Source organism: Drosophila innubila (assembly GCF_004354385.1).
Source record: "Drosophila innubila isolate TH190305 chromosome 2R unlocalized genomic scaffold, UK_Dinn_1.0 1_C_2R, whole genome shotgun sequence".
In the NCBI taxonomy this organism is placed as follows: Eukaryota; Metazoa; Arthropoda; class Insecta; order Diptera; family Drosophilidae; genus Drosophila; species Drosophila innubila.
Genome location: NW_022995374.1, coordinates 18,947,514 through 18,959,890, shown reverse-complemented (window position 1 = coordinate 18,959,890; position 12,377 = coordinate 18,947,514). Strand labels below are relative to the sequence as shown.

General features: G+C 40.2%; 1 protein-coding gene across 1 annotated transcript; it reads left to right on the top strand.

Moving 5' to 3' along the window:
* Positions 1-1,073: 1,073 nt before the first annotated feature.
* LOC117783746 (protein suppressor 2 of zeste) lies at positions 1,074-12,079 on the top strand. The gene is made up of 7 exons (XM_034621290.1): positions 1,074-1,291; positions 6,394-6,619; positions 6,695-6,791; positions 6,872-7,039; positions 8,011-8,251; positions 8,417-11,865; positions 11,989-12,079. The coding sequence occupies exons 2-7, from the start codon at positions 6,451-6,453 to the stop codon at positions 12,077-12,079; spliced, it is 4,215 nt and encodes a 1,404-aa protein (XP_034477181.1). The 5' UTR covers positions 1,074-1,291; positions 6,394-6,450.
* Positions 12,080-12,377: the final 298 nt, after the last annotated feature.

The window sequence follows — 12,377 nt, the reverse complement described above, 5'->3', positions numbered from 1 at the left end:
ACTGACTAATGGTTATGTGTGCACAAAGTATCTCTTAGATACATAATTTTTCAGCATCATTTATCAAACTGTATGACTCTGAAAATTCGTATCTTTTTTGTGGATCAACTGCTATGCATATTAATGCCTAAAGAGCCTTGAAATCGACGTTATAACGTGCTGAATCTTCAAGGACATTTCATATGGCACTTGTCGATGTCTCCGCAATCCTTTGAAATGCAAATTTTCGGCACTCGTTAAAGTCGTTTTCAATTCAAATTCAATAAAAAAAATGCGAGCATAAAATTTGTTTTTCCACATTTTTCGCCCTTAAGGCGGCTGTCAAAACGAATAAAGAGTGTGAAGTGAAGTAGGCTTCATGTGTCAAGTGGTGTCAGTGACAGGCAGAGATGCAGATACAGATAAAAAGATACACAGATACATGTGTGTGTGTGTGTGTGGATGGAGAGGATGTTACCTTTTTTGCATATGGCTACATGTGTGTTGACTTCATATTTTATACAAAATGCCCAACGCACAGAGAGACAAAACAACAACAACAACAAGAGAGAACGAGAATTCGCGATAATTAAAATAAACGCCAAGGCCAATACGTAGCTGGCACGACGCCGCGACGCGTCGCTGCTGCTCTGCCGCTGTCGCTGCCAGCGTCAATGCTAAAGCGTTAATCTCTCATTTGACAGTTGAATTCAATTAAAAAGCAGCGCCCACACACACATACACACGAACAGACACACAACGCACAGCCACCCCAAAAAAAAGTTAAAAGCAGCGCAGCGAACGCAACTCGCATACGAAACGCGTCGCACCAGACAGAGACCCGATGTGTTCGTGTCGTTGCCGAACGGCCGAACAGCCGAACGTATGGCACTCGCAGCCAATCAAGCCTCACAACAGCCGCAGGGTGGGCGGGTACAGCAATGGCGTGAAACGGCAACAGACCAACACTTTGTCTCGCTCTCTCGCTTGCTCTCGCTCTCGCGATGGTCTCTCAGGCGCAGACGCGAACAGCGAACAGCGACAGCGTGCTGTCGGTGCCGAAGTCGTTGGCAAGTCTAATCAGAATCAGTCTTTGAACAGTTTTCGTGCCGTGCACTTTGTGTGGACGGAGAAAAGTCAAATTTCGTTGTGCGTGTAAATGAGAGAGCGAGAGAGAGTGCGCTTCGAAAAAATCTCAGTTCGTGATAATAAAAACGTGTGTATGAGAAATCGATAAGAGCAGCAGCAGCAGCACACACACACAGTGGCTGTTTTGGTATGTGTGTGTGTAAGTGTCGGCAAGTGTTATAAAGTAAGAAGAAGAGTTCATCAATTGCTTTGAATCGATTTATGTCTTTGCGTCAAATTGATTTTAACATCTCTAAAAAAAAACCGGCAAAGCAGCAACTGTCGAAACGTGTGTTCAGTGTTAACAATTTGCGTCGTAGCACAAAACAACGTTGTTATTGTTGTTGTAGTTGCGTTGTGTACATTTCTAATAAGAAGAAAATTTCACTTTGCTTTTGATTGCGCGGCGAGCGCGGCGAAATGTAACGAAAAATCAAATTATGCTCAAGCTGAAAATTTTGTAAACACACATACACGTGACAAATGCAGTGGTGTGTGTGTGTGCGTGCGTGTGTGTGTGTATATGTATGTTGGAATTTTCGTCGCACATTGCGGCGATTTCAAGACCGAAAAACCGAAACTAATATTTTTGCGGCGAAGGCGAAAAACGCGCGCGCAAATTGTAGAAAGTTTTGTTTTGGCTTTCTGCTGTGTTGTTTTGTTTTGGTTGTTTTTCGCTCGCTCGCTCTCAGCAGTGGGCTGCTTTGGGGCGTTGAGCGGGCGCTCTCTCTCTTGATATGTGTGTGCGGCGAATAGATACAAATTTGTGTCGTCGTGTGCTCGTTTCGCCTCAATTGCGCGGCGAGTACGAGTACGAATGCGAGTACGAGCGCGCACACACACACAGAGAGAGAGAGAGACAGAAACACGAATGTAGCGTAAGCGCACGTAGCATTTGAATTTCGTGCATTGCTTTCAGTTGTATTTTCAGCGGCTGCTGTTGTGGACACACCGCAAGTTTCATAAGCAAGAGTATTTTATACATTTTTTTTCTCTTATTTATATTTTCAATGTAACATTTCGCGTCTCGTTTCGTCTCGTCTCGTGTCTTGTCTCTTGTCATCGGCAAAGCTTGTTGCGTGCGCGTCGTGTGTAAGTTTGTGTGTGTGCGTGTGTGTTTGTGTGTTTGTATGTAGCAACCACCCAACGGGTCGGTTTTGTAAACTTCGCTCGTGCCGGCGCCAGTTGCTCTCGTTGTTGTTATTGTTTTTATTATTGCTTCGTTTCGATAGCGATAACAGCGCGGCAAGCCTCCTTCCACTTTTTGTTATAAGCTGTGGCCATTTCGTCACTGTCACTTCGTCTTCGTCTCTCCCTCTCTCTCTGCCACTCTCTGTGTGTGTGTGTGAGAGCCTTTTACGAAACTCAAAACGTCAGCGACATTGAAGACGTCATCAAAACATCGTTGTATCCTCCCAAAGACCGGCACTGTGGGCCACTTTAACAAAGCACTTACTTTATATGTATATGTACATATTTGTGTGTGTGTGTGTGTGTGTGTGTGTGTGTGTGTGTGTGTAGGCGTATACGCTGTTGAATGACTACAGTGTTTACTTAGTTTCCACATTCACATTATCCTTATTCTAATTCTCATTCCCAACTGCAACATTTGCACTTTTTCTTATAATCCACAACAACAGTGTCCAGTTTTCTTACGTTCCGTACTTCCCCATCATCCCCACCCCACACAGCATCTGTTTATACAGTTGGTCAAGCAAGTGTTTTGACAAAATCAAAATCTCTTGCAATAAATATATAATTTTTATGAATATTTTATTAAATTCATTTTATATTGTTCAAATATATGGTTTAAAGAACAAATTAAAAACTTAAAAATAATTTTCATCGAATTTAATTTAAAATAATCTAATATGTGATTTTTTATCTTGTCAAAATAGTTTCTTGACTTAATGTATTTACTATTTACATTTTTCAAAATTTTTTTAAATATTTGTTTTATATTTTCAGTTTTAATTTTTAAACTTTGATTTTAGTTTTTAATTTTAAGCCTTTCTTTTTATAACATTTTAAATTTAAAATTACACAAATAAATAAAAGAATTAACATTTGATTCTAAATTTAATTAATATATAAAAAATATTTTAAAAATATATATGCACATAAAGTTAGTAATATGTAAGTGTAGTGGGTCAAATAATCTGAGAATCACTGTACGCATATCTGCCCACTTTGCCCATCCTTCTGCCCACTTTGTATGTTGGCTTAGTTTTCCCCCACTTTGCTTTTGCTTTTGTTTTTGTTTTTGCCTTCGTTTCTTGTTTTTTTTGTTTTGCTAGAAGCATCGCAGCTTCATTCGTTTCTTCTCTCATCTCGTCTCTTGTCTTGTTGTCACTTCTGCCGCCTATTTCGTCTTCCCTTTTGCCAGCTGCTTTCGTGCCAGTTTCGCGTGAGCGTGCAACGTACAAAGCGAAAATACATGTCAAAGGCAAAACGGGGCAAAAGTGGGCAGCATAAGAATAAATACGAATACGAATACAAGGCGACTTTTATTTGCCCTACAGCTTGAGTTTGAACATAGGAGAATATTATATCATTACTCCAGGTATTTAATTCGAAAAATGAAGAATCTACTTCATTCTTAACCTAAGAAAATCTAAAGTTCTTATAGATGGTGTTTTGTCTCTGTTTCGTAACAATTTTCCAAACAGTTTTTGAGTTTTCTTCAGTTTAAATGATAATCTATAGAAAAGTTTTAATATTCTTTTATTCTATTCTCAAGATTGTACATATTATAACCATTTTTCCCCTTAAGTCTGAAAATCTATGTGATCATTCTATTATAATGTATTGAATTTTCTCTTCAGATATGTTCAATATATTAAAAAAAATTATTCAGATTCTCTAATGACACGTTTGATATTATGAACTGTTAACTGTTCTCGTTCAGTTTAACATATCTAACATGTTAACTCTATATTCTCAAGTTGAATGCTTAAAATTATACAGAATATCACTATTGTTTTATTCAGTCTACAAATTTGGTCACAAAATATTTTTAAACTAAATCCTCTTTTATCGCACAGTCTTGGAATCTAGAGAAAAAATGCAATGTTCTTCAGTTGTATTTTATAATTATATTATGCCAATTTTGATTGTTTTAGCATATAGATTAACTTATCATGTCTAGTCTGAAATTCTAGAGCACATATAGTATGAACGTTCTTTTCCTCATTCTAAATACCTAAAGAATTTGTACAATGTTATAAAGATATATATTTTAAGGATAGCAGCGAATATATTTACTTTTCTAATTCACTGAGCTAAATAAAAATTATGTAACTAAAATGGAAAGTGTTGAAAAAAAAAACATACATTAAGTGAAGATAATATTATTATTCTCGTTCAATCTGAATATCTATAGAATATTTTTAGTGCTCTCTAAAACTAATTATAGAGTATTAGCCAGCTTATAACTACAGCTAAGCATTCAATTATTTAAAAATCTAATATATCCATACATCATATGAGAGTATTGATGTATCTACGTGTATTTATCTAATTGTATTTAGCATGACAAATTATAGGATATTTATCCAACGGTTACAATTAGTATTCTGTAAGCTTCTAAGCTCCACACACACAAACACACACACAAACACATCTTGTATGCTATGTACATTTATAATAGATTGACATCATGACATTTGCAGCTTTTGTTTCATACAAATCTCTTCATCATCATTATCTTTATGAAAAGCTTTGACTGTGGCATAGATTCAGACTCAGATTCCAATTCTTGTGGCAAAGCGGCGCTTCAACCTGCTAGCTTGATGATCCACACACACACACACACACACACACACAACTCGCTACCCACATAATTATTATAATCATTATTATCATCATTAGTATCCATCATTATCATCGGCAACTCTTTGTGTGTGTGTGTTGTGTGTGTGTGTGTGTGTGTGTGTGTGTGTAGGGCACAAGAGCGTAATTTTCGTACTTTATTCGTTTGCACGACGACGACGAAGTAAAAACCTAAAACTAGATTCAAGTACATACGTCGAGTGAACAATCGTTTGCTTTCTGTGTGTGTGTGTGTGTGTGTGTGTGTGTGTGTGTGTGTGTGTGTGTTTGTGTGTGTGAGTGTGTGAGGTTTGTAGGGTGCCCTCTGTGTGACACGAAGGACGTCGCTTGTGCTCCGAAAGCCCAGCAGCCCCCTCTCGTGTCTTCCCACTTCCCAATTCCCTCTCTTCCCACTTCCACTTCCCTCTCTATCCACTCTTGCCACTTCCCTCTTTGGTTGACCCGCGTATGAGTTACGTTTTTGTTCTTCTCTACACTTTTTGTTGCACTATAGTTGTATTTTCATATTCGTAGTCGTATTCGTATTCGTATTTGTTGTTTTTCGGCATTGTTCCGATTCATGGATGGCTGACTTACTAGTCTAAAGTTTTTCGTTTCTAGTGTCTTGTGTCTTGTGCCGCTGCTGACGTTGTTGCCACAATGTTGAAGATACAGCTACAGATAGAGAGATACAAAGATACAAAGATACACTCTCTTAACTCTACATAGACAATCTTTATATGTGGCTTTTGTTGTTTGACAGCGCCAACCACAATGATGTTGTTCATGGCTGATGATGATGATAATGATGATGGTTATAATGGTCATGATGGTCTAGTGATGATGGTTGATGGGATTTTGCTTTATGTTGTTTCTCACAGTTGAGTTTTTACAACTTTTTCTTAACTTCTTTGTCTTCAAACTTTGCTTACTTTGTGGCTTACAAACAGATCTGCAAATTTCCAAAATTTTAGACAAGTTAGACCAAGACGTCGTTTTGTGGATCGATTTTCGAAATTTCTGAATCTAAAATTGTGTTTCAAATCGAAGCTTAATTTTATACAAAGAAATTGTATTATATTCTAAATAGTTTTTTCTAATTTTCTTGATTTGTTCATAAAAGTTTTTAAAGAATCTCAAGTTTTTCTTGATTATTAATATTAAGATTATTTAAAAAAAAAAAACAATTCTAGTTTGTTTAAGAATCTTTATGAAGTGAATGATTGGATTTATAGAATTTGAGTAGTATTTGAGAAAAACATTTTTAATGGGAATTATTTTGGTTTTTTGTGATCCTATTTATATTTTCTCTGAATCTCAAAAACAAGTAAAGTGTGAATTATATTTTTATATACTTTTTCAGAAGCAAATTCTTTTTTTTTTTTTTTAAATACGTCAGGCCATGTTTTCGACTCTTCCTTGTCTTCCTTCTCACTCTCCATTTCTAATCTTTGACCTTTCTTATCTTACTTGCAGGACATGCAAATATCTTGAAATTAATTCAAAGAGAGGCTAACAAAAATTTCACTAGAAATGCAACTTAAAAGTGAGACAACGCACAAGAAAATCTCTAGCGAAATGGAGAATACACAAACTACGGGATTTCGACGGGATTTGGGAGAGTTCAATGACCTTTTAACCTGTCGCATTTGTCTCGGTTATATGATAGATCCCACAACAGTCGACTATTGCTATCACACATGTAAGTACTACCCACAATCCACATTCCACCACACGGAAATTCAGTTTCCAACTTGGAAAAATTCTTCAATTTCAGATTGTCGCAGTTGCATTTTGAAGCATTTGCTACGCGATGTTTATTGTCCACAGTGCAAGGGAAGCGGTGGCAAACAGATCACCGAAGATAACCTAAGGTAGGTGTCAGTTCCCTCTTTCTCTGCCTCTCTCACCCCGCTCCCTAGCAACTACTTAATCAATGGTTTGTCCCATGCAGATCCGATGACACTTTGCGTGCTCTGATTTATAAAATGGTACCGGGTCTCTATCAACGTGAATGCGATCGTCTTGTTGAGTTTGAGGAACAGCACAAGGAACTCGATGCTGAAGATGTGCTGAAAACGGACAAGGAACAGGAGTTCTTTACGCCGGCAGAGCCTATAAGGTAACTTTATTTTCATATAGTTTCGTTTTACAAGATAGAAGATCTTTTTTGCTAATTCCATCTTAATTTTACAATAGAATATGCAGCTTTTTAATTTTTCCAATACTTCTTTAACTGAGTAGTTCCCCCGTATTTCTTTTCTTTACCCTTAACATTTTTCAAAACTATGAACACTCATAACATTATCAAATCTTAACCGATTTTTAAGCGGTATGTCATTTTGTTCATGATTTAACATTCAAATGTAATCTGCATTTAAATTTTGTTCATTTAAATAATTTTTTTTCTTCGACCATCATCACTCCATCCTCCAATTTTCCATACTAAACCCTTTATATTATTTCAAAAACTTCTACCTCTCATAACTTCACTAAATTCTTACAGATTTTCAAGCGGAATGTCATTTTTATCATGGTTTTACCTCCAAATTTATTCTGCATTAAAATATTCTTATTTTAAATAGTATTTATTTATTTTAATTATTTAAATTTTATTCATTAAAAAATAATATTATTTTTTAACATCATTCAATATTTCAATTTTATCTATAGTATTGTAATTCATTACTTGGAGAACTTTGAGCATTCAGTTCCTTTACATTAAAAGAAGGGTCTGCTCTATAAAAGTATTTATACGTAATACAGTTCTATACTTTTAAAATATTCCTTATTGAATTCTTGCAAAAAGCAAGTGTTCATTTTTCCAAGTTCACAACTAATTCAGTTGTAATTCTTAAAAAAGTTCAAGATAATCACAATACCTAATTCATAACTATATGCTTGATTATTTCTTAGAGAACTTTGAGAATATCGAAGTTTCTAACTAAATTTAAGGTCGTTTATTTTCTATTAAATCTTTTCCATTGTTTATTCTAAGATCATTCTAATCTTCCTTTTGTTTTTCCTAATTTTCTTTCCTATCAGCATATTTCGAACTCTAACTGGATGGTTTTTCTTTATTTTTGCTTACAGTTTATCGCTAGAATATCATCCTGCAATGCTGAAACACTGCAGGGCGTCCGATAAGCCGCCAGTGTGTTACCTACAGTGTCCAGCTGGGTTGAGGGTTATGCATTTGAAGCAGTTTCTCTGCTCCAAGTACGACATCGATGCGCAGAATAAACAAGTTGAGGTCGAGGTCACCTATGAGGATGAGGTATTGCCGCCAACTCTGACGCTAATGGACGTTGGCTATTGCTACCACTGGCAACGGGTGAGTTTTCCACACAGGGGGAATGGAAACAAAGGGTGGGAATTGTCATTGAAAATTAGCCACTGGCAAATTGGATTGTGCCGCTAGTTTAAGTTCCACTCTACAAAACTCTACAATTGCCATATTTTCCCCTTGTTTTCTCTCCTTATGAAATTTATCCTGCAGCACGCGCCGATGTCCTTTCAATATCGAATTCTTCTCTATGAGAACGAAACAACAAAAAACGATGAAAACAATTTATCAAAGGTTAATCAGGATATTGAGTTAAGACCCGCTGTGGCAGCCACAAAGAGTGGCAAGTCTGTGACCTTTGCCGATGAGGTGGACACTCAATTCCCAGCCCGCACTCCGCCCCAGAAAACCCGCAGTAAATCCTCAACGAAGGTCAACAAAAGCAAGAGGGTGACCCAAGTGACACTACCGGGAAAACGTGAGAGCTCCGCGGAGGAAGCAGCTCAATCTCTGAGCAATTTTAAGAGTCTGCGAAGCAATGACATGAGATATAGTGACTATGGAGTCACCTCGACTCCCCTGTTGCGTGTGAAGAGCGAACCGGAAGCGGAGGAGCCGTCTAGCCTGGGCGTGTCCAATATGAACATTGTGGTGAGCATACCACAATCCCAACTCAGCAAATCTGCGGGCTATGCGGACGAGGAAGGCTTCGAGCTGAAGACGGCAAACAGAAAGAATCTGCCCAAGCTCAAGATTGAGCTGACCAGCATGAAGGCGAAGCTAACGATGCCCAAATCGGCGGATGCACGACTCGAGGATGTGCAGCAGCAATTGGATCTGGAGACTTATGCCAAGAATATTGGGCTGAAACCCATTGAACCCGCCGCCATTGCTACAACTGCAGTTACTCCCGTTACTCCAGTTACTCCAGCTACTCCACTTGCTGAGGCTTTAAAGTACAGTCCCAATGCCTCGCCCATGTCATCGTGTTCCTCTTCAACGAATGGTTCCAATGGCACTTCCAATTCAGCCTCATCCACCACCTCCTCCTCCTCGTCGCATCGCAAGCGCAAGAAGAAGCACTCGAAGGAGCCTAAAGATGCGAATGGTAAACGCAAGAAACTCCATGCGGAAATCTCCTCACAAACGGATGGCAAAATGAAAATGAAGATTACAACGACGCATAATCACAAGGCGCATAAATTGGATTTAAAGAGATCACATTCTTTAGCTGGCGGAGAAATTGCCGCTCTCAATCAATTGAAATTGGTGGAGGAGCAGGTGCAGCGTAAGGAGAGCGAATCCTTGAATGTCCTCAATAGAACATTGGGCGAGGAAGCGCGTAGTATCAACAATTTGATGACTGCGGGAAATTCCATGAATTCAACGGATAAACGTGCTGGCAATTTACCCGCCTCACCGCCCTTGCCGCCGAGCCTCTTCAAGTCCTTTGCCCCCGCCAGCAATCAGTTGCCCAAGGCAGCAACACCGCCGCTACAAGCCGCTGCAACAGCAATTGCTGCAACTGCAGCCAAATCAAAGCTAACAGCTCCACAGAAGTCTATTAAACAACCGATCATGAGTCACATTAATCGCAAGCCATCCTTAACGCCTTGTGCAAGTCCTAATGCCAACAGCAACGCCATGTTGCTGACTGCAACAGCCACAGCAACAGCAACACCACATTTTGCGGTGCCACAAGCTCCTTTAATTCGCCAGGCGCCACATCAGATGCTACGCTACCTTTCCACGCCCAGTTCCATTGCCAGTGCTGCCAATAAGCAGCCAAAGCGCACGCTGTCCTTGGACGAGCAGCAACAGCAGCAACAGTTGCTGGCGAAACAGCCGCGTCTCGATTATCAGCAACAATTGGCGGCCAAATTGAAAGCGGGACAAATGCGACTCTATGGTCCCGATTTGTCCAAGCCAACAAATATGCCCATGTTGTGCCCCACCAGCTACAGTCCACCAACAACAGCAACAGCCACCATTGGCGGCGGCTCTGTGACAATTACACCGCGACAACGCAACACAACAGCAATGCATGGTCTTAGTTATCCCTATAACGAGAGCAACAGCTTAAATTCGCTGCCCGCCTTGGAGATTGTGCGTCTGGGAGCAACAACAACAACTGCTGCAGCGACAGCAGCAGCGACAGCAACAACAACTGCGCTAGCTACAGCAACGGGACGCTTGATGGGGCCACCAAAGCAGCCGGCAGCGAAACGTGCAACAGTTGCTCAGACAGCAGCAATGCCATTGCCGTTGCCGTTGCCCATGCCAGCAATTGTCAAGTCGCCGCCGCTGTCAGTTGCATTGAGTGCACAGCGCGGCAACAGCAACAACAACAACAACAACCAACGCAACCACAGCAACAACAACAACAACAACAACAACAATGCGGCTTATCGCACATCGCCGCCTGCTTTAATAAATCTGCGCTCGTTTCCATCAAAGTCAGCAGCCAAAGTTGAGCTGAATTCAAAGAAATCCGCAACAACAGCAATCGCAGCGGGAGCGGCAGCAACAGCAACAACAACAACAACTGGCAAAACGAATGGCACAACTTTGCTGGACAAGTCGAAAACAAGTTTGCGTGATTTTCGGCCGCCGTTTGTAGCAGCAGCAGCAGCAACAACAACAGCAAAAACCAATGTTGCAGCCAGTACAACAACAGCAGCTAAGGATGCCGACAACATACTTGATTTATCAGCGGGCACAGGACGCAAAACAGCAACAACAACAGCAACAACAGCAGCGGCAACAAGCAGCAGCAACAGTTTGGAGGCAGCACTAAATAAAATCAAGCAAAACATATCCGCCAACAACAACAACAATTGCACTGTTGCTGCTGCCGCTGCTGCTGCTGCTGCTGGCGATGATCTTCAAAATCTGCATATGCTGTCCGAATCGGCAACAGCGCGCGAAAAGATCTCGATAAAGGCCGGCAACAGCAACAACAACAACAGCAACAGCAGCAACAAAAACAGCAGCAACAACAACAACAGCAGCAGCAACAACAAGAACAACAGCAGCAACATCTATGAGAATAAACCAAAGAATGCATTGGTGCGACCACAAAATGCCTCAGTGCGCAGCATACCAAATCCATCGGCATTGGCCTTTCGCAATCAGGCCACACTCTTAACCAGCAACAACAGCAGCAACAACAGCAGCACCACAACAACAGCAACAGCTACAGTTGCTGCCAACACAGCAACAGCAGCAAGCATTGCTGCCAAGCCGTTGACTGTGAAAGCCGAGGAGAAGTCCAAATTGTCTACAGCAACAATGTGTCTCAGTCCTAACAACAACAACAACAACAGCAGCAGCAACAACAACAACAACAACAGCAATGCTGCCACTTCACCGCGTGCCACAAAGAAAGCAACAACCATTGATCAAGTGGCGGCCAATTTGAATATACGTGCCGAGGCCAAAGCTGCCGCACTTGCCGAGGAGGCGCCACCAAGCAGTGTTGCAAGTGTTGCAAATGTTGTTGCTGCCAAAACGCCGGATTTAGAGAAGCTGCCCAGCAGCAATAATCTGCTTAAAACTGATGTCAAAGAGTCAACAGCAGCAACAACAACAGCAGCAACAGCAACAACAACAGCAACAACAACAGCAGCAACAACCGCAGCAACAACAACAACAGTGTCCGCAGCTGCCACAACAACTGCAACACCCAACAAACCTGCCTCACTTCCCTTGCCGCTGTCCATGCCAACACCAACAACAGCAACATCAGCAACTGCAACTGCAACAACAACAGCAACTGCTGCCAGCGTCAACGTCAACGTCAGCGACGCTTTGTCAAAGCCGCCCGTGCAAATCTCCGCTACCGACACGCCGGTACCGGTGGCAAGTTCCGCTTAGTCACAAGGTGAGTGCCACATCTGCCACATAACTATATAAGAGTTTAATATAATTAGATAATCCTAATTTTAAATATTTTCTATTCTTAAAAATTATATTTTATATTAAATTATTTTTAATTTTAGTTTATAATCAGATAATAGTTACTTATTTATTCCATATTTCCTATATGTAGAGAAAGTCTAAGAATTTATGCTGAAAAACTCTGACATGCATAGTTGTGATACGCATATGGATATACTTAAAAATCGACATCCTTTTTTTTATGATCAATCGAGTTAATTAAATCGATTTTCGT